At 45.1% G+C, this 20729-nt stretch overlaps 1 protein-coding gene across 1 annotated transcript in view; it reads right to left on the bottom strand.

Annotated features, from left to right (window-relative positions):
• The window catches only part of LOC121549441 (potassium voltage-gated channel subfamily H member 2), a 48166-nt gene extending 29139 nt beyond the window's left edge, over positions 1-19027 (bottom strand). Inside the window, exon 1 of the mRNA XM_045210307.1 lies at positions 18247-19027. Within this exon, the coding sequence (XP_045066242.1) occupies positions 18247-18322 (76 nt within the window). The 5' untranslated portion in view covers positions 18323-19027. The remainder of the gene's footprint in view (positions 1-18246) is intronic.
• Positions 19028-20729: the final 1702 nt, after the last annotated feature.

The following is a 20729-nucleotide window of genomic DNA, read 5'->3' as shown; positions in this document are numbered from 1 at the left end:
TAGAGCTCTCCGCCAGACAGGATCAGCCAGAGCCTTCCGCCAGACAGGATCAGCCAGAGCCTTCCGCCAGACAGGATCAGCCAGAGCCTTCCACCAGACAGGATCAGCCAGAGCCTTCCGCCAGACAGGATCAGCCAGAGCCTTCCGCCAGACAGGATCAGCCAGAGCCTTCCGCCAGACAGGATCAGCCATAGCCTTCCGCCAGACAGGATCAGCCAGAGCCTTCCGCCAGACAGGATCAGCCAGAGCCTTCTGCCAGACAGGATCAGCCAGAGCCTTCCGCCAGCCAGGATCCGCCAGAGCCGTCCAGCCAGGATCCGCCAGAGCCGTCCAGCCAGGATCCGCCAGAGCCCCTTAGTCAGGTACTGTCCCTTAGTCCGGTGCTGCCCCTTAGTCCGGTGCCGCCCCTTAATCCAGTGGGGGTTAGTTGGGGGGTGGTCATGTGGAGGGGGCTACGGAGGCGGATAGTGACTAAGGTGGGGTGGGGACCACGACCTGGGCCAGAGCCGCCACCATGGACAGACGCCCACCCAGACCCTCCCCTAGACTGTATGCTGGTGCGCCCGGAGTGCGCACCTTTAGGGGGGGGTACTGTGACACTCTGGCTCCATGGACTTTGATATTTGAGCCAGGGTGTATTTTGTTTTGTTGGGTATTTGGGTGTATTTCGATGTTGGTAGTTCTGTTGTGTGTATTTCTAGGTTTGCCTTTCTGTTGGGTTCATTTTTAGGTTTGGTCTAAGACTCCCAATCGGAGGTAACGAGTGTCAGCTGTCGGCTCGTTATCTCTGATTGGGAGCCATATTTAATCTGTATGTTTTCTTGTTGGGTTTGTGGGTTTTTGTTCCTTTTGGTCAGTGTACCGTAGGACTTCACATTCGTCATTTGTTTGTTGTTTTCGTGGTTGCTTTTATTTAATAAAGTCATCATGTTCACTCCACGCGCTGCGTATTGGTCCGTTTCCTCAGACGATCGTGACACATACAATGTTTTCAACTTACACTACCGGTCAAAAGTTTTAGAACACCTACTCATTCAAGGGTTTTTCTTTATTTTCACAATTTTCTACATTGTAGAATAATAGTGAAGACATCAAAACTATGAAATAACACAGGGATTCATGTAGTAACCAAAACAGTGTTATACAAATAAAAATATATTTTATATTTGAGATTCTTCAAATAGCCACTAATGACCATCAGCAGCATCAGAGCTTGGAAAAGCCTAATTACCGTGACTAAACGGTCACGTGGAATTTGACTGCCGTCATGACTCGTGACCGCCGGTGTGGTGTTGATACAGTCACCATAACAGCCCAAAATTGGGTTATGCAGATGTATGCAAAGTGGTTTAATTTGGAGGACACTACGAGAGAGAGAGAGAGAGAGAGAGAGAGAGAGAGAGAGACAGACAGACAGACAGACAGACAGACAGACAGACAGAGGGGAGGGAGGGAGACAGAGAGAGAGAGAAAGAGGGAGACAGAGAGAGAGAGAGAGACAGAGGGGAGGGAGGGAGACAGAGAGAAAGAGAGAGAGAGAGAGAGGTCTGACAGTCAGTGGAGTGGTGGAATGGCAGAGTGGTCACAGAAGTGAGAGTGGAGGAGGAGGAGGAGGAGGAGGAGGAAGAGAATGGAGGAGAGCGCAGAGGAGGAGGAGAGAGAGGAGGATGAGGAGGAGAAGGGTGGCGGCAGGTGGAGGACAGAGTGACTGCTTGTTGGAGCTGTGGGTGGAAAATTGATACAGAAGCAAAACAGAGGACTGAAATATACAGTTGAAGTCGGAAGTTTACATACACTTAGGTTGGAGTCATTAAAACTCGTTGTTGAACCACTCCACAAATTTCTTGTTAACAAACTATAGTTTTGGCAAGTCGGCATGACTTGCCGACTTGACACAAGTAATTTTGACACAAGTAATTTTTCCAACAATTGTTTACAGACAGATTATTTCACTTATAATTTGCTGTATCACAATTCCAGTGGGTCAAAAGTTTACATACACTAAGTTGACTGTGCCTTTAAACAGCTTGGAAAATTCCAGAAAATTATGTCATGGCTTTAGAAGCTTCTGATAGGCTAATTGACATAATTTGAGTCAATTGGAGGTGTACCTTTGGATGTATTTCAAGGCCTACCTTCAAACTCAGTGCCTCTTTGATTGACATCATGGGAGAATCAAAAGAAATCAGCCAAGACCTCAGAAAATAAATTGTAGACCTCTGGTTCATAAAGTCTGGTTCATCCTTGGGAGAAATATCCAAACGCCTGAAGGTACCACGTTCATCTGTACAAAAAATAGTACGCAAGTATAAACACCATGGGACCACGCAGTCATCATACCCGCTCAGGAAGGAGATGAGTTCTGTCTCCTAGAGATGAACGTACTTTGGTGCGAAAAGTGCAAATCAATCCCAGAACAACAGCAAAGGACCATATGAAGATGCTGGAGGAAACAGGTATAAAAGTATCTATAACCACAGAAAAACGAGTCCTATATCGACATAACTTGAAAGGCCACTCAGCAAGGAAGAAGTCACTGCTCCAAAAACGCCATGGAAAAGCCAGACTACGGTTTGCAACTGCACATGGGGACAATGATCGTACTTTTTGGAGAAATGTGCTCTGGTCTGATGAAACATGCCTTAGACCACTGCGCCACTCAGGAGACTGGCTGTGGGGATCATGCTGTGGGTGTACTTTGCTGCAGGAGGGACTGGTGCACTTCACAAAATAGATGGTATTATGAGGAAGGAAAATTTGGTGGATATATTGAAGCAACATCTCAAGACATCATTCAGGAAGTTAAAGTTTGGTCGCAAATGGGTCTTCCAAATGGACAATGACCCCAAGCATAATTCCAAAGTTGTGGCAAAATTGCTTAAGGACAACAAAGTCAAGGTATTGGAGTGGCCATCACAAAGCCCTGACCAAAATCCTATAGAAAATGTGTGGGCAGAACTGAAAAAGCGTGTGCGAGCAAGGAGGCCTACAAACCTGATTCAGTTACACTAGCTCTGTCAGGACGAATGGGCCAAAATTCACCCAATCTATTGTGGGAAGCTTGTGGAAGGCTACCCAAAACGTTTGACCCAAGTTAAACAATTTAAAGGCAATGCTACCAAATACTAATTGAGTGTATGTGTCACGGTCGTCTAAGAGCGAAGGAGACCAAGGCGCAGCGTGTGCAAGAAACATGACTTTATTAATTAAAGTTTCGAACTACAAACAAAAGACGACTCATGAAGTCCACGGTACACCGACCGAAACGGAACAAAAACCCACAACACCCACAGGAAAAAATACAGATAAATATGGCTCCCAATCAGAGATAACGAGCCGACAGCTGACACTCGTTACCTCCGATTGGGAGTCATTGAACCCAACAAAGAAATACAACACATAGAACCACCCAACCAAACAAAACACCATGAAACGAACACACCCTGGCTCAACACACAAAGTCCCGGAGCCAGAGCGTGACAGTACCCCCCCCTAAAGGCGCGGACTGCGACCGCGCCTCAATAAGGCTAAACAAGGGAGGGCTGGGTGGGCATACCTCTTCGGCGGTGGTTCTGGCTCTGGCCGTGGTCCCCACCCCACCAAAGTCACTACCCGCTTACGTAGCCTCCTCCACATGACCACCCCCCAACTAAACCCCACTGGATTAAGGGGCGGCACCGACTAAAGGGCAGCACCGGACTAAGGGGCAGCACCGGACTAAGGGGCAGCACCGGACTAAGGGGCAGTACCGGACTAAGGGGCAGCACCAGGATAAGGGGCAGCACCGGGCTAAGGGACAGCACCGGACTCAATGGCGGATCCTGGCTGGCTGGCTCTGGCGGATCCTGGCTGGACGGCTCATGGCTGGCTGAAGGATCTGGCTGCTCATGGCTGGCTGACGGATCTGGCTGCTCATGGCTGGCTGACGGATCTGGCTGCTCATGGCTGGCCGACGGATCTGGCTGCTCATGGCTGGCCGACGGATCTGGCTGCTCATGGCTGGCTGACGGATCTGGCTGCTCGTGGCCGGCTGACGGATCTGGCTGCTCATGGCTGGCGGAAGGCTCTGGCTGATCCTGTCTGGCGGAAGGCTCTGGCTGATCCTGTCTGGCGGAAGGCTCTGGCTGATCCTGTCTGGCGGAAGGCTCTAGCGGCTCCCGGTCTGGCGGACGGCTCTGAAGGCTCATGGCAGACGGGCGGCTTTGCAGGCTCCGTACAGACGGGCAGTTCATGCAGCGCTTGGCAGACGGACAGTTCAGACGGCGTTGGGCAGACAGGCAGTTCAGGCGCCCGTTGGGCAGACGGGCAGTTCAAGCGCCGTTGGGCAGACGGGCAGTTCAGGCGCCGTTGGGCAGACGGCAGACTCTGGCCGTCTGAGGCGCACCGTAGGCCTGGTGCGTGGTGCCGGAACTGGAGGTACCGGGCTGAGGACACGCATCTCAGGCCTAGTGCGGGGAGAAGGAACAGGCCGGACCGGGCTGGCGACGCGCACCGTAGGTTTGGTGCGAGTGGCAGGAACAGGCCGGGTCGGGCTGGCGACGCGCACCGTAGGTTTGGTGCGAGTGGCAGGAACAGGCCGGGCTGGGCTGGCGACGCACACCGTAGGTTCTGTGCGTGGAGCAGGAACAGGCCGGGCTGGGCTGGCGACGCACACCGTAGGTTCTGTGCGTGGAGCAGGAACAGGCCGGGCTGGGCTGGCGACGCACACCGTAGGTTCTGTGCGTGGAGCAGGAACAGGCCGGGCTGGGCTGGCGACGCACACCGTAGGTTCTGTGCGTGGAACAGGAACAGGCCGGGCTGGGCTGGCGACGCACACCTTAGGTTCTGTGCGTGGAGCAGGAACAGGCCGGGCTGGGCTGGCGACGCACACCGTAGGTTCTGTGCGTGGAGCAGGAACAGGCCGGGCTGGACTGGCGACGCACACCGTGGGCTTGATGCGTGGAGTAGGAACAGGCCGGTCCGTACTGGGAACACACACCACTGGCTTTAACTGGGGATCAGGAACGGGCCGGACCGGACTGGTAACACACATCAGTCTCTCACGCCGTGCCGCAACAACTTCCCCTTCCTCTACTCGCCAATGGCTCCCGTAATCCGATAGCCTTCTCTCCACGTCTCCCTGTGGCAGCCTCCTGCTGCCCAGCCGCCTAAGCCATGTGCCCCCTAAAAAACTTTTTTGGGGTTGCCTCTCGTCCTTCCAACGATGACCCTGCTGACGCCGTTGCTCCTCTCTCGCCAGGGCCTTGATCTTCCCCCAAGGTCCCTTGCCCCCGAGCATGTCCTCCCAGGACCACGATTTGCCCACCTGGGCCATCGCCAGCCTCTCGATCTCCTTACCAGGCGCCTCCTCCCATGTCCAGTCTCTTTGCTCCTGGACACGCTGCTTGGTCCTTTTATGGTGGGTTTTTCTGTCACGGTCGTCTAAGAGCGAAGGAGACCAAGGCGCAGCGTGTGCAAGAAACATGACTTTATTAATTAAAGTTTCGAACTACAAACAAAAAGACGACTCATGAAGTCCACGGTACACCGACCGAAACGGAACAAAAACCCACAACACCCACAGGAAAACATACAGATAAATATGGCTCCCAATCAGAGATAACGAGCCGACAGCTGACACTCGTTACCTCCGATTGGGAGTCATTGAACCCAACAAAGAAATACAACACATAGAACCACCCAACCAAACAAAACACCACGAAACGAACACACCCTGGCTCAACACACAAAGTCCCGGAGCCAGAGCGTGACAGTATGTAAACTTCTGACCCACTGGGAATGTGATGAAATAAATAAAAGCTGAAATAAATCATTCTCTCTACTATTATTCTGACATTTCACATTCTTAAAATAAAGTGGTGATCCTAACTGACCTAAGACAGGGAATTATTTTTTACTAGGATTAAATGTCAGGAATTGTGAAAAACTGAGTTTTTGGCTAAGGTATATGTAAACTTCCGACTTCAACTGTACCTTCACTTCCAGCTGTGCGGCTCAAATAGCTTTTAAAGTAGTTTATTAGAAACTGAAAACCCAATTCCAACAAATGTTGTTCTCTTTGTAATAACATATACAGTGGGGAGAACAAGTATTTGATACACTGCCGATTTTGCAGGTTTTCCTACTTACAAAGCATGTAGAGGTCTGTAATTTTTATCATAGGTACACTTAAACTCTGAGAGACGGAATCCAGAAAATCACATTGTATGATTTTTAAGTAATTAATTTGCATTTTATTGCATGACATAAGTATTTGATACATCAGAAAAGCAGAACTTCATATTTGGTACAGAAACCTTTGTTTGCAATTACAGAGATCATACGTTTCCTGTAGGTCTTGACCAGGTTTGCACACACTGCAGCAGGGATTTTGGCCCACTCCTCCATACAGACCTTCTCCAGATCCTTCAGGTTTTCGGGGCTGTCGCTGGGCAATATGGACTTTCAGCTCCCTCCAAAGATTTTCTATTGGGTTCAGGTCTGGAGACTGGCTAGGCAACTCCAGGACCTTGAGATGCTTCTTACGGAGCCACTCCTTAGTTGCCCTGGCTGTGTGTTTCGGGTCGTTGTCATGCTGGAAGACCCAGCCACGACCCATCTTCAATGCTCTTACTGAGGGAAGGAGGTTGTTGGCCAAGATCTCGCGATACATGGCCCCATCCATCCTCCCCTCAATACGGTGCAGTCGTCCTGTCCCCTTTGCAGAAAAGCATCCCCAAAGAATGATGTTTCCACCTCCATGCTTCACGGTTGGGATGGTGTTATTGTGGTTGTACTCATCCTTCTTCTTCCTCCAAACACGGCGAGTGGAGTTTAGACCAAAAAGCTCTATTTTTATCTCATCAGACCACATGACCTTCTCCCATTCCTCCTCTGGATCATCCAGATGGTCATTGGCAAACTTCAGATGGGCCTGGACATGCGCTGGCTTGAGCAGGGGGACCTTGCGTGCGCTGCAGGATTTTAATCCATGACGGCATAGTGTGTTACTAATGGTTTTCTTTGAGACTGTGGTCCCAGCTCTCTTCAGGTCATTGATCAGGTCCTGCCGTGTAGTTCTGGGCTGATCCCTCACCATCCTCATGATCATTGATGCCCCACGAGGTGAGATCTTGCATGGAGCCCCAGACCGAGGGTGATTGACCGTCATCTTGAGCTTCTTCCATTTTCTAATAATTGCGCCAACAGTTGTTGCCTTCTCACCAAGCTGCTTGCCTATTGTCCTGTAGCCCATCCAAGCCTTGTGCAGGTCTACAATTGTATCCCTGATGTCCTTACACAGCTCTCTGGTCTTGGCCATTGTGGAGAGGTTGGAGTCTGTTTGATTGAGTGTGTGGACAGGTGTTTTTTATACAGGTAACGAGTTCAAACAGGTGCAGTTAATACAGGTAATGAGTGGAGAACAGGAGGACTTCTTAAAGAAAAACTAACAGGTCTGTGAGAGCCGGAATTCTTACTGGTTGGTAGGCGATCAAATACTTACGTCATGCAATAAAATGCAAATTAATTACTTAAAAATCATACAATGTGATTTTCTGGATTTTTGTTTTAGATTCCGTCTCTCACAGTTGAAGTGTACCTATGATAAAAATTACAGACCTCTACATGCTTTGTAAGTAGGAAAACCTGCAAAATCAGCAGTGTATCAAATACTTGTTCTCCCCACTGTACATACACTACTCCATAAATTCAACACCAAAAAATGAAATTATAGTTTGCAGTTGTTCAATTTAATTACATTTTTCCTCATAGCTGTGAGCACAGTACTACCTTCTATTACACTCCACGTTTAGCAAAGGCAGAATTACCTAAGAAATAAAGTTTGAGCAACAAACTGACAAGACTTTTGTTAAAACACAGCTTGTCTCACCGTTCAAACATCCACACGTAAAAGTAATTGAAGTTTTTGTTGGAAACCCTAAAAGACAACCCCAATTAAAAACAGAGAAGGAGATACTTCCTGATACAAAGATGCCTTCTCTTCCGAGAAGAAGGTTCCTGAGGGGCAGGGCAGTCTCTCTCAACCCCAATTAAAAACAGAGAAGGAGATACTTCCTGATACAAAGATGGCTTCTCTTCCGAGAAGAAGGTTCCTGAGGGGCAGGGCAGTCTCTCTCAACCCCAATTAAAAACAGAGAAGGAGATACTTCCTGATTCAAAGATGGCTTCTCTTCCGAGAAGAAGGTTCCTGAGGGGCAGGGCAGTCTCTCTCAACCCCAATTAAAAACAGAGAAGGAGATACTTCCTGATACAAAGATGCCTTCTCTTCCGAGAAGAAGGTTCCTGAGGGGCAGGGCAGTCTCTCTCAACCCCAATTAAAAACAGAGAAGGAGATACTTCTTGATACAAAGATGCCTTCTCTTCCGAGAAGAAGGTTCCTGAGGGGCAGGGCAGTCTCTCTCAGGTGTGGCCAACATTTAGGTTTATTTTAAATTTACTTTTTAAATTTTTTACATTTATCCAGAGCGACTTACTTAAATTGTCAAATAGAATCAAACTGACACACTAGCCTAGCTACCCGAGCTAGCATGGTGTCGTTTAAAGCTGGAACGCTAGGTGATAGACAGGACAGGCTGGAAGCAGAAGGCTTTGAAAGGAGCAGCCCACTTGGAAGTGGAAGGATGGAGCTCATCTCCCCAGCAGGCACCATGTTGCCCAGTTGGACAGGCGCCCAGTGGCGGCGGGGGGCAGGGGGGGTGAAACTGTTAGAACATGGCAACCCAGCGGGTCGCTCAGAGAGACTGGGGAGACAACAGGCTGCCGGACACACACAGAGACACACACAAAGCAGAGCACAGAAGGAGAGAGAGAGCGCGAGAGAGAGAGAGAGAGAGAGAGAGAGAGAGAGAGAGAGAGAGAGAGAGAGAGAGAGAGAGAGAGAGAGAGAGAGAGAGAGGCCTGATAACCAACAACAACGATTCAGCGTTTAGGGAGGAGGTAAGTGAACTGGCATTGTGTTGCCAGGACACCAACCTCTCCCTCAAAGTCAGCAAAACAAAGGAGTTGATTGTTGACTTCAGGAAGCAGAGGAGGGAACACGCCCTCAACGGGACTGCAGTAGAGAGAGTCAGCAGTTTTAAGTTCCTCGGCGTCCACATCACCGAGGACTTGACATGGACCAACAACACCACCACTCTTGTCAAGAGGGCGTAACAGCACCTCCACTTCCTAAGGCAGTTGAAGAAATTTGGCATGGCACCCTGGGTCCTCTCCAAACACTACCGCTGCACCATCGAGAGCTTCCTGACCAGCTGCATCACGGCCTAGTACGGGAATTGCTCCGTCCATGACCGAAAGGCCCTCCAGTGGGTGGTGAAGACGGCCCAGTACATCACTGGGGCCGTGTTCCCAACCATCCAGGACATCTACTTGAAACGGTGCCTGAGGAAGTCCTGCAGCACCATCAAGGACCCCACACACCCCAGCCACGAGCTGTTCACTCCCTTGCCGTCGGGCAGATGGTATCGGAGCATGAGGTCTGATACCAACAGGCTCAGAGACTGTTTCTATCTACAAGCCATCAGACTGCTGAGCACTTGAACTGGACTGACCACCTGCACTGACTCTCCACACCTTAGCACACATACACTCACTCAATCACTCACGCACGCACGCACGCACACACACACACACACACACACACACACACACACACACACACACACACACACACACACACACACACACACATTCATGCTACACAGACATCACAACTGCTGTTACCAGACTCTTATTTACTATTGCTAACACTGCACAATGTAAACACTTGCCCCCTTCCCTGATACAGTACATGTGTAAACATAAATGTGCCTTCCTGTATTATACTTATGCTAAATGTTTATTCTATTCTACTGAGCCATTTACTTTATGTTTCTATTCTTATCTTGTATTATTTATTATTGTTGTTGCATTGTCGAGAAGGAACCTGCACTTAAGCATTTTGTTGGACAGTGTATACCATGTGTATCCTGTACATATGACTAATAAAACTTGAAACTTGAAACTTCGTACTGTTCCGTCTACAGAAGGAGCCTTGATTGAGCCAGCTACCTTGGAAAACTGGTGGCTAGTTGTCCTGGTGATGATGTGTTTGCCCATGGGCTGTAGAGCTTAATGTCTTCCCCAGGTCCCACCTCATATAAGGCTAATTGGAGGATTCTTTCTGCTGGGGCCGGGGGAGCAATGACTACACAGACAGACGGTTAAAGAGGGAAACAGGTCCCGGTGTCCTAATGACGTCATTCAGCTTGAGTAGAATAGGATATTTTTTTGTTTCAGTGTCTATATTACTCATGGCTCTGTCCAGCTGGGGGGAAACTGGACAACAATACAGAGTTTGGTTATAGATGGTTAAGATGTATTGCTTTGATCATGACTGTATAGCCAAGGAAAATAATGGATTTCAATATTTTGTTGGAAGTCTCAGGATGCCCTATTGAGCAATGTTATGTTAATTGTTAATCAAAGAGGATTTTGTTTTTGATTGATTTTCTCCACTAAACACTATTCTCTATGTAAAATCCTGTATCTATCAAAGTTTGTCCAATGTTTTCATACTTCAAAAGTGGTCTGATGTCGAGATGAGTCCATATCCTATGACTGTGTAGAGGCAGATATACAGAACACTCTCTGGAACACTCTCTAGAACACTCTCTAGAACAATTTCTAGAACAATCTAGAACACTCCCTCTAGAACACTCTCTAGAACACTCTCTAGAACACTCTCTAGAACACTCTCTAGAACAATCTAGAACACTCTCTCTGGAACACTCTCTCCCTCTCCTTACTCACCACTTTCGGAAAGTATTCAGACCCCTTGACTTTTTCCACATTTTGTTACGTTACAGGCTTATTCTAAAATTGATTAAATTGTTTTTTACCCTCATCAATCTATACACAATACCCCATAATGACAAAGCAAAGACAGGTTTTTAGTAATTTTTGCTAATTTGTTAAAAAATAACAAACTGAAACATCACATTTACATAAGTATTCAGACCCTTTACTTAGTACTTTGTTGAAGCACCTTTGGCAGCGATTACAGCCTCGAGTCTTCTTGGGTATGAAGCTTGGCAAAGCTTGGCACACCTGTATTTGGGGAGTTTCTCCCATTCTTCTCTGCAGAACCTCTCAAGCTCTGTCAGGTTGGATGGGGAGCGTTGCTGCACAGCTATTTTCAGGTCTCTCCAGAGATGTTCGATCGGGTTCAAGTCCGGGCTCTGGCTGGGCCACTCAAGGACATTCAGAGACTTGTCCCGAAGCCACTCCTGTGTTGTCTTGGCTGTGTGCTTAGGGTCATTGTCCTGTTGGAAGGTGAACCTTCGCCCCAGTCTGAGGTTCTGAGAGCTCTGGAGCAGGTTTTCATCAAGGATCTCTCTGTACTTTCATCCATTCATCTTCACCTTGATCCTGACTAGTCTCCCAGTCCCTGCCGCTGAATAACATCGCCACAGCATGATGCTGCCACCACCATGGTGCCAGGTTTCCTCCAGACGTGACGCTTGACATTCAGGCCAAACAGTTCAATCTTGGTTTCATCAAACCAGAGAATCTTGTTTCTCATGGTCTGAGAGTCTTTAGGTGCCTTTTGGCAAACTCCAAGCGGGCTGTCATGTGCCTTTTACTGAGGAGTGGCTTCCGTCTGACCACTCTACCACAAAGGCCTAATTAGTGGAGCGCTGCAGAGATGGTTGTCCTTCTGGAAGGTTCTCCCATCTCCACAGTGGAATTCTAGAGCTCTGTCAGAGTGTCCATCGGGTTCTTGGTCACCTCCTGACCATGGCCAGCTCTAGGAAGAGTCTTGGTGGTTCCAAATGTCTTCTATTTAAGAATGATTGAGGCCACTGTGTTTTTGGGGACCTTCAATGCTGCAGAAATGTTTTGGTACCCTTCCCCAGATCTGTGCCTCAACACAATCCAGTCTCGGCGCTCTACGGGCAATTCCTTCGACCTCATGGCTTGGTTTTTGCTCTGACATGCACTTTCAACTGTGGGACCTTATATAGACAGGCGTGTGCCTTTTCAAATCATGTCCAATTAATTGAATTTACCACAGGTGGACTCTAATCAGGTTGTAGAAACATCTCAAGGATGATCAATGGAAACAGGATGCAACTGAGCTCAATTTCGAGTCTCATAGCAAAGGGTCTGAATACTGATGTAAATAAGGTATTTCTGTTTTTTGTTTTTAATAAATTTGCAAACATTTCTAAAACCTGTTTTCGCTTAGTCATTATGGGGTATTGTGTGTAAATTGCTGAGGAAATTGTTTAATTTAATCCATTTTTTAATAAGGCTGTAAAGTAAGAAAATGTGTAAAAGGTCAAGGGGTCTGAATACTTTCCGAAGGCACCGTATGCCTCAAACCTATATGAATTTAAAAGAATGGCACCAAAATTAAAAATGAGACTTTCCATTTATTTGGGGTATAGGCATATACCAGAATTACACAACGATGGCAGGGATATGAACTCCTCTCGAAAATTAGACCACTTTTAAGGTCAGTAAACTTCTGACAAACTTTAATTTTGGAGTGACCTAATCCCTTTAAGAATAGATACAGTACAGTACATCAAAGCCTTGTCACTGCACTCTGAATGCTGTGCCTTTAGTATTGGTAACAGCTATCCACAGAGAGGCCGGAAGAAAAGCCAGGCATCCATCCCCAAACGATTAGACCGCAACCTAATAGCTAGGAGCATTTGATCCACCCTCTCATTTTTCATTTTCAATCTCACCTGGCTAAATGTTTATCACTCAGGTGGAATAATATAATTCACAGGAGCATTTTACAAGAATACAAGTGTAAAAGGACACGAATAAGCGGTAAATCCATTACATTATAAAACAGAATGAAATCAAAACCTCCTGCTTCGCCATGTGACTGAACAAACCAATTCATAATAGTGCACAGACACGCATTTTACAGACACTCTTATCCAGAACGACTTACAGTAGTGAGTGCATACATTATAATACTTTTTTTTGTAGTACTGGTCCCCCATGGGAATCGAACCCACAACCCTGGCGCCATGCTCTACCAACTGAGCTACACGGGATAGGAGTACTACCATTGGCAATACCAATAGTCAACATTGACCAAGATAATGCTAAGATTTAGAAACATGTTGCAGCTCCCTGGGATGCCTAAGGCTCATCGTTTTTTTTAGTAATCTGGTGAGTTATCCATGCCTGGCAACTATTGGCATGGAACACTGCCAATGCACGCTGCGGAGAAATGTCAATTATTCCCCTTTGGCAGACAGCAGACTGGGCTCTGGGTGTATGCAGACTGAGAATATTATTATATGCTTAACTGGAATTAGAAATGGGATACTGTAGTACCAAACACATACTGTGTCTTCGGTTCGAGGGCAAATTTGGAAAGTGTGCCCCCTTTATCATACATTCCTGCTGATGGGTCGATTCTCTGCACCCGATATAATGGTATAATTACAATGTTCATCTTGGAAAAGTCTACATAGTCTCCTTCAGTGTAGGAGGAGGACACTGTATAAAGTACCAGTCAAAAGTTTGGACACACCTACTCAATCAAGGGTTTTGCTTTATTTTTTACTATTTTCTACATTGTAGAATAATAGTGAAGACTTAAAAACTATGAAGTAACACATATGGAATCACATAGTAACCAAAAAAGTGTTAAACAAATCAAAATATATTTTATGTTTGAGATTCTTCGAATAGCCACCCTTTGCCTATATGAAAGCTTTGCACACTCTTGGCATTCTCTCAACCAGCTTCACTTGGAATGCTTTTCCAACAGTCTTGAAGGAGTTCCCACATATGCTGAGCACTTGTTGGCTAGCTAGGTGGTATGTGGTATAGGGATAGCTAGGTGGTACGTGGTATATGGCTAGCTAGGTGGTACGTGGTATAGGGCTAGCTAGGTGGTACGTGGCATAAGGCTAGCTAGGTGGTACGTGGTATAGGGCTAGCTAGGTGGTACGTGGCATAAGGCTAGCTAGGTGGTACGTGGTATAGGGCTAGCTAGGTGGTACGTGGTATATGGCTAGCTAGGTGGTACGTGGTATAGGGCTAGCTAGGTGGTACGTGGTATAGGGCTAGCTAGGTGGTACGTGGCATAAGGCTAGCTAGGTGGTACGTGGTATAGGGCTAGCTAGGTGGTACGTGGCATTAGGCTAGCTAGGTGGTACGTGGCATTAGGCTAGCTAGGTGGTACGTGGCATTAGGCTAGCTAGGTGGTACGTGGTATAGGGATAGCTAGGTGGTACGTGGCATTAGGCTAGCTAGGTGGTATGTGGTATAGGGATAGCTAGGTGGTACGTGGTATATGGCTAGCTAGGTGGTACGTGGCATTAGGCTAGCTAGGTGGTACGTGGCATTAGGCTAGCTAGGTGGTACGTGGTATTAGGCTAGCTAGGTGGTACGTGGTATAGGGATAGCTAGGTGGTACGTGGACACCACCATCAGGTTTCTCTCGCTGAGGCCAGAGCTGCTAGATCCTGGAGGCTGATTCATTTTCACTTTTACTGCTTAAACTCACATACAATTGTATTCAGATCTCTCTCTTTCTCTCTCTCTCTCTCTCTCTCTCTCTCTCTCTCTCTCTCTCTCTCTCTCTCTCTCTCTCTCTCTGTCTCTCTCTCTCTTTCTCTCTCTCTCTCTCTTTCTCTCTCTCTCTCTCTCTCTCTCTCTCTCTCTCTCTCTCTCTCTCTCTCTCTCTCTCTCTCTCTCTCTCTCTCTCTCTCTCTCTCTCTCTCTCTCTCTCTCTCTCTCTTTCAGCCCTAATGCAGTGCTGTGGTGACTGTTCGTGACACCAGTGTTGACCACCTCTCCATCAGCCGTGCTTATCACACCTCGGGGACAATTTGGAAATTGACAAATGTAACCGATTTGCATCAAAGATAGTACCGCAGACCATTCAGGTCCAATAAAGCTTGTCAACACTTTGCAACACTTAAATACAGACATCAAGCGGCACAAATCTCATGGCTCCATTCATGTGACATGTTCACTTAACTTTTATTTTGAAACTAGGAAAACAATAAGTCTGGGCTTTACTTTGAAAGCCCCATTGTTGATCAATTAGAGCAGATCATTAGACAGAACACATTTACATGTAAGTACTTATATCATCTTAGCAGCATTTGAGAGTAGATTGGGATTATGGTCATGTAAAGTGAGCTCCATAAGTATTTGGACAGTGAATTGTTTGTTGTTGTTCTGGCTCTGAACTCCAGCACTTAGGATTTGAAATTGATCATTTGAGGGTATTTTCATACATATCGGGTGAACCGTTTAGAAATTACAACACTTTTTGTACATCAAGGGACCAAAAGTATTGGGACAAATTCACTTATATATATAATAAATAATTTAAATAATTTACAAATAAATAAATAATAATAATAATAATAATAATAATAAATGTTTAGTATTTGGTCCCATACTCCTATAACACGCAATGATTACATCAAGCTTGTGACTCTAAAAACTTGTTGGAGGCATTTGCTGTTTGTTTTGGTTGTGTTTCAGATTATTTTGTGCCCAATAGAAATTAATGGTAAATAATGTATTGTGTCATTTTGGAGTCACTTATATTGTAAATAAGAGTAGAATATGTTTCTAAACACTTCTACATTAATATGGATCATACCATGATTACGGATAGTCCTGAATGAATCGTGAATAATGATGAGTGAGAAAGTTGGACCATAGCCACAGGAAGTAGGGGTGCTGGGGGTACTGCAACCCCCATAAAAAAGAATTTATATAAATTATTATAAAATAGTTTTCACCAAGTGAGTGCACTAGGCCTTTATTAATCCTGTATGAGCAGAGAAAAATACTCCTCAGCAGAAAGCAGGTTAGCAGTTTTGGGCAGGTATGATATTTGTGCGTCTGTAATTTTCTCACTAATCATTATTCATTATCCATTCAGGATTATCCGTAATCATGGTAGCATCCACATCAATGTAGAATTGTTTAGAAACATTCTATTCTTATTTACGATAAAAGTGACTCCAAAATGACACAATGATCTGAAAACAACCAAAACAAACAGCAAATGCATCCAACAAGTTTGTAGAGTCACAGGCTTGATGATGTCATTGCTAATATGGGACCAAATACTACACTTTTTACTACTTTAATACACATAAGTGAATTTGTCCCAATACTTTTGGTCCCCTAAAATGGGGGGACTATGTACAAAAAGTGCTGTAATTTCTAAACGGTTCACCCGATATGGATGAAAATACCCTCAAATTAAAGCTGACAGTCTGCACTTAACCTCATAGTCATCCAAAGTGCTGAAGTGCAGAGCAAAAACAACAAAATATGTGTCACTGTCCCAATAATTTTGGAGCTCACTGTATGTAGTCCACAGTGTGAATGTGTAGGGCTAGGCTAGTGGTCTTCTTGGCAGTGCTGGGTCTGTGTACACAGAATTAGAGTTGAATATACAAAACATATATTTATAACATATCAGCTCTATTTTCGGCTGGCATTAACGCGGCGCTAGTGTCAAGCGCACACTCTGATAATTTCGACTTGTAAAAGCCAGCGCTCAGTTATTTTTCCAACCCGTCATTTACCCGTCTTATATCAGCTCCTTTGCGCTGAGGTGGAAGTTGGAAATATTTGAGGTGTGTCCTTAAAAACGTGTGCCAATGTGCCAATTTCAATCAGCGCTACTAATGATATTTTAGACTGACCAAAAGCTGATCTTAGCGGTAACGCAAAATTGTTATGGCATCGATTTTGCCAGCGGAAGCACACAGCAGCTTTATCAGTAACCTATAACCAATGTTTTGTTAAAATATCATGATCAGCAAAAAAGTCTACAGACATTCCCCTTTTTTTTCTTTATATTGGACATTATTTTTGTATTTTAGAATTTTTGCATCTTCTGTGAAAAGTTTGGACTCATTAGGCAGGCCTATGTGCGATGATCATGGAATGAAAGGTTTTAGTGTCTCTTCAGGAACATCAAGTTATTACAATAGACTGCTTATCGTTGGTTCTTTATCATTTTGTGAAAAAAAATGCATCTTTCACTTTCATCTGTTGGATCTAAAATAGCGGGAATTTCTATCACTGTCCTTGGTGCTGAATCTGCTTGTTGCCTAGGTTATTTGCCTGTTCGTTTGTTTACCTTTCACGCGGCAAAGTCACTAACAGGCCATATCAACGGCGCTGGTAGGCTAATCTTATTATAACGTTTGGCCAATGTCCAATTGTCTACGGTTCGAACATTCAGTGCATTTTACAAATTGCGAATGTGTGGTGTGTAGAGGTATTGGTAGAAGAATGTTCATGGTTCTGACCCACTCCTATTTAGAAATATAATGTTTAAAAAAACGGATTGATTGTTTTTCGTTTAATTTGCTTAAAAAACAAAGTTATTAGAAAGATTCACGGTCCATGGGTTTATGTTGAGAACGTACGTGGCTCGAATGAAATGCAATTTCGTCTGCTATTGTATTTCTGGAGAAGTGCAAACATGATCTGTCAGATGGTTCCAACATGTTTATAAAACATTACATTTGGGAGCAAATTCACTGTCTATGAATTCATAGACATTTTTTCACTGTCAAATTCATAGACAGAGCCATGCATGCAAAGACTGACAGACATTAAGATTGTTCTTTTCAAAACCCAAATGACAATAAATTGATTAATTATTGGGTTATGATACTATATACCAGTGTGGCAGTTGTACTAAACTTGTAAGGCATAAAAGTTCTTAAAGAATTAAAGAATGAATGTGCATCATTAATAAATAAATAGACATATGTTTGACATAGAATTATGCATAATGAATATGGCTCTAGATTGCAAGAAAAATCTATTTCAGGTGTTTAAGTCGCTCTGGATAAGAGCGTCTGCTAAATGACGTAAATGTAAATGTAAATGTTTAAAAATTGTAAATGCTTCAACACCCCCCTACGTCATCACGTCCTGCACCATCTAAAATAATGGGTGCATGACGACCCTGAGTGTAGGCCAACTATCTCTATTCTTAAGAGAATAAATTATTAAATATTATTTGCAGTATACTTGTCACATATTGAAAAAGAGCATGACACATTTTTCTTACCTGCAAAGAAAAATAAAACCAGGCAACATACAGGAAAAAATAATGTGGTACGTTACTGAAGTTAGCATCCAATTTGTTAATGCATTGGGCACAAAAAAAGACACATGATGAACATGATTATTGGACGCAATAAGAAATCATCATTCAATAATCAAACAACTTACATTGACTATCGAATTTCCTAATGATGGTATCGAGGAAAGTGTTCTGTGGTGCCACGTGACCCCGTCGGACGGGCATCTTTGCTCTATCCCCCTGAAGTTTTTGGACTTTCTGTCGCCAATGCTGACCTCTACGTCGACGAGTCCCGACAAACGGACGACATTCACTGTGCCCTCGTCATAGAAGAATAAATATTGTAATCCTCGACCGAAGCATTTCTAACTTCATGAGACAGACCAAGTGGACAGTCCTCTCAGAGAAAGGAGCGTTATAGAAATGAGCCACTTAATCCGCGCGCCGGGTGGCTCACGAGATAGTTCCCACGGAGAGGAGCGCGTGTTTGTTTACGTCCCTTGAGCTGTCAAATATGATATCCTCTCTGGTGAATGGCAAGACGAGAGTCTACTTCTTGTAAATTGTCATTACAGACTCCGGGGAGGGGGAGTCGGTCAGCCTACCAAAGAACCTTGCTTTTCCCATGGTTACGTCTTTTTTTCTCTCCTTCTGGTCCACCTATTCTTCCCTGGTTCCGTACGCCGGATGGACGCAACAGAGAGAAACCGGTAGCCTAGTAACTAGTTGAATGAATCGTTTGATAAAGTCCGACCTAGGTCGTTGGGATGTGGGCGCTCTGGTGTAGGAGAAGTATCCCTCATGTGGTCTGTACTCTGTGCGCTCACGGGTGGTGGCGACTGGCGACTGCGCCTCTTTCACACCTTCCTCGTCGGCAAACAGAACTGTTGAAACATTGGATGACAATGAATGTGTATAAAGCACAACGTCACCTATGAAATATAATCATCATTTTAATAATTTGGAGGTTAGTGATATCAATATCCGATTACATTTATTGAATAGTGCATCTAGCTAATAAGCCGAGCATGGCGAATTAACAAAGAGAAAGAGATGCGACTATTCTGAAGCGCTGTAACTGAAGAGGAATAGCAGCATCTGGTTTGAAATAAACCTGAAGATGTGCCTCTGTGGCCAAACGGTTTGTTATCCACACAGGTGCAGCTACATATACTTTCACATGTGTAGGCTAACCCACATCCACATGACATCACTGCGTGGGCTAGAATTCAATCAGACTGGCACACACAACAGTCGCAATCTATTGTGAGGCTATTTCTAATGAGGCTAATTCAAAATCGCAATCGAAAACAAGTGCAGGTTGTGGTCTGTTTCAGTCTGTGTGTGAAGTGCACAAGGCGTTGACTCACGGCTTTGTCAATATGCGCTTTTTGGGGGACTCCCAATGTGCTTTGTTTATTTCATGGAAGGATGGGGATTCATCCTCAGTTGTTTCGTGTATGAGGGGGCTTCAGACTAGCAGACACGTCACTGCCTGCAAGAGCACTGGATGAGGGGTTCCCCTTTCGTCACTGTGAGATAGACAAAGAGCGCATGTTGTTGGCACTGTCTGGGTCACTTTGATTTTTTTTTGTGATCCAATTGAGATTTTATTCATTTAGCAGACGCTCTTATCCAGAGCGACGTACAATTAGTGAGTGCATCCATTTTTCATACTGTTGATGTTTTTTTACAGCATGATGCTTAACTCTCCCTACCGGTTTACAATATCCTCTTCATTAAATACAATACACACACAATAACACTGCTATCCTAATCATTTACTGTATTTTTTTGTTGTTGATGGCTGTAAATGTGAGTGGAGGGGGATCCATAGCGCTCCTCCGGCGGAGATCTGCCTCTCTCGTTTCAATGCCCTTATTTAGTCACGAGCAGACAGACAAGCGGCTGTCTCCCGGAAGCGTCCCCCAAGTGAGATCTACCAGTCTCTCGCACTCTCTCACACACTCACACATTCACTCACTCACACACACACACACACACACATACATACACACACACACACACACACACAACTGGTTTATATTTTACACGCCAGTCTTCACAGAGACATGCATAGGATATGTGCATAGAATTACCAAATATACTGATGTGGATATCACATTCAGCAACATACAACATAATCTTTAAATATATATTTTGTACAGGATAATACATTGAAAGAGTGGTTTGTGATTTATTAGAAAAGTAGCAAAAACGCTGTATAGTGTAAAGGAGTTTCAGAAGGCACTGTATGATAGCTTGATCCATCTTTTGACTAACGGGTAAAATAATAGGTTAATTGTGTAGATACTCCTCTAAGAAAACCAATAGTTCAACCCGCATGTCACTATCATAATCCGTTCAAATGTTATTGGAGTTTTACGGTTGTAGGATGCCCAAAGTGAGGGTGACTAAATCAACGGTGGCCAGAGGAAAAAGTAGAAGAAAAAAAACAGGAAAATATCATTGTGTCAGCTAGGCTGGATGCTGTGAGAGAATTAAGGCAGCTATTTCTCAATGCCAGCAACGCATATAATAGTAACTTAGAGCACCCCAAGAAAACATTCCCAAATAGGCCCTTTTCACGTGACGTCAGACAACTTCCGTTCTGCCGCGATGCAGGTTATGT

Source organism: Coregonus clupeaformis, chromosome 34 (genome assembly GCF_020615455.1).
Source record: "Coregonus clupeaformis isolate EN_2021a chromosome 34, ASM2061545v1, whole genome shotgun sequence".
Taxonomy (NCBI): domain Eukaryota; kingdom Metazoa; phylum Chordata; class Actinopteri; order Salmoniformes; family Salmonidae; genus Coregonus; species Coregonus clupeaformis.
This window is presented reverse-complemented; position numbering and strand designations above follow the sequence as displayed.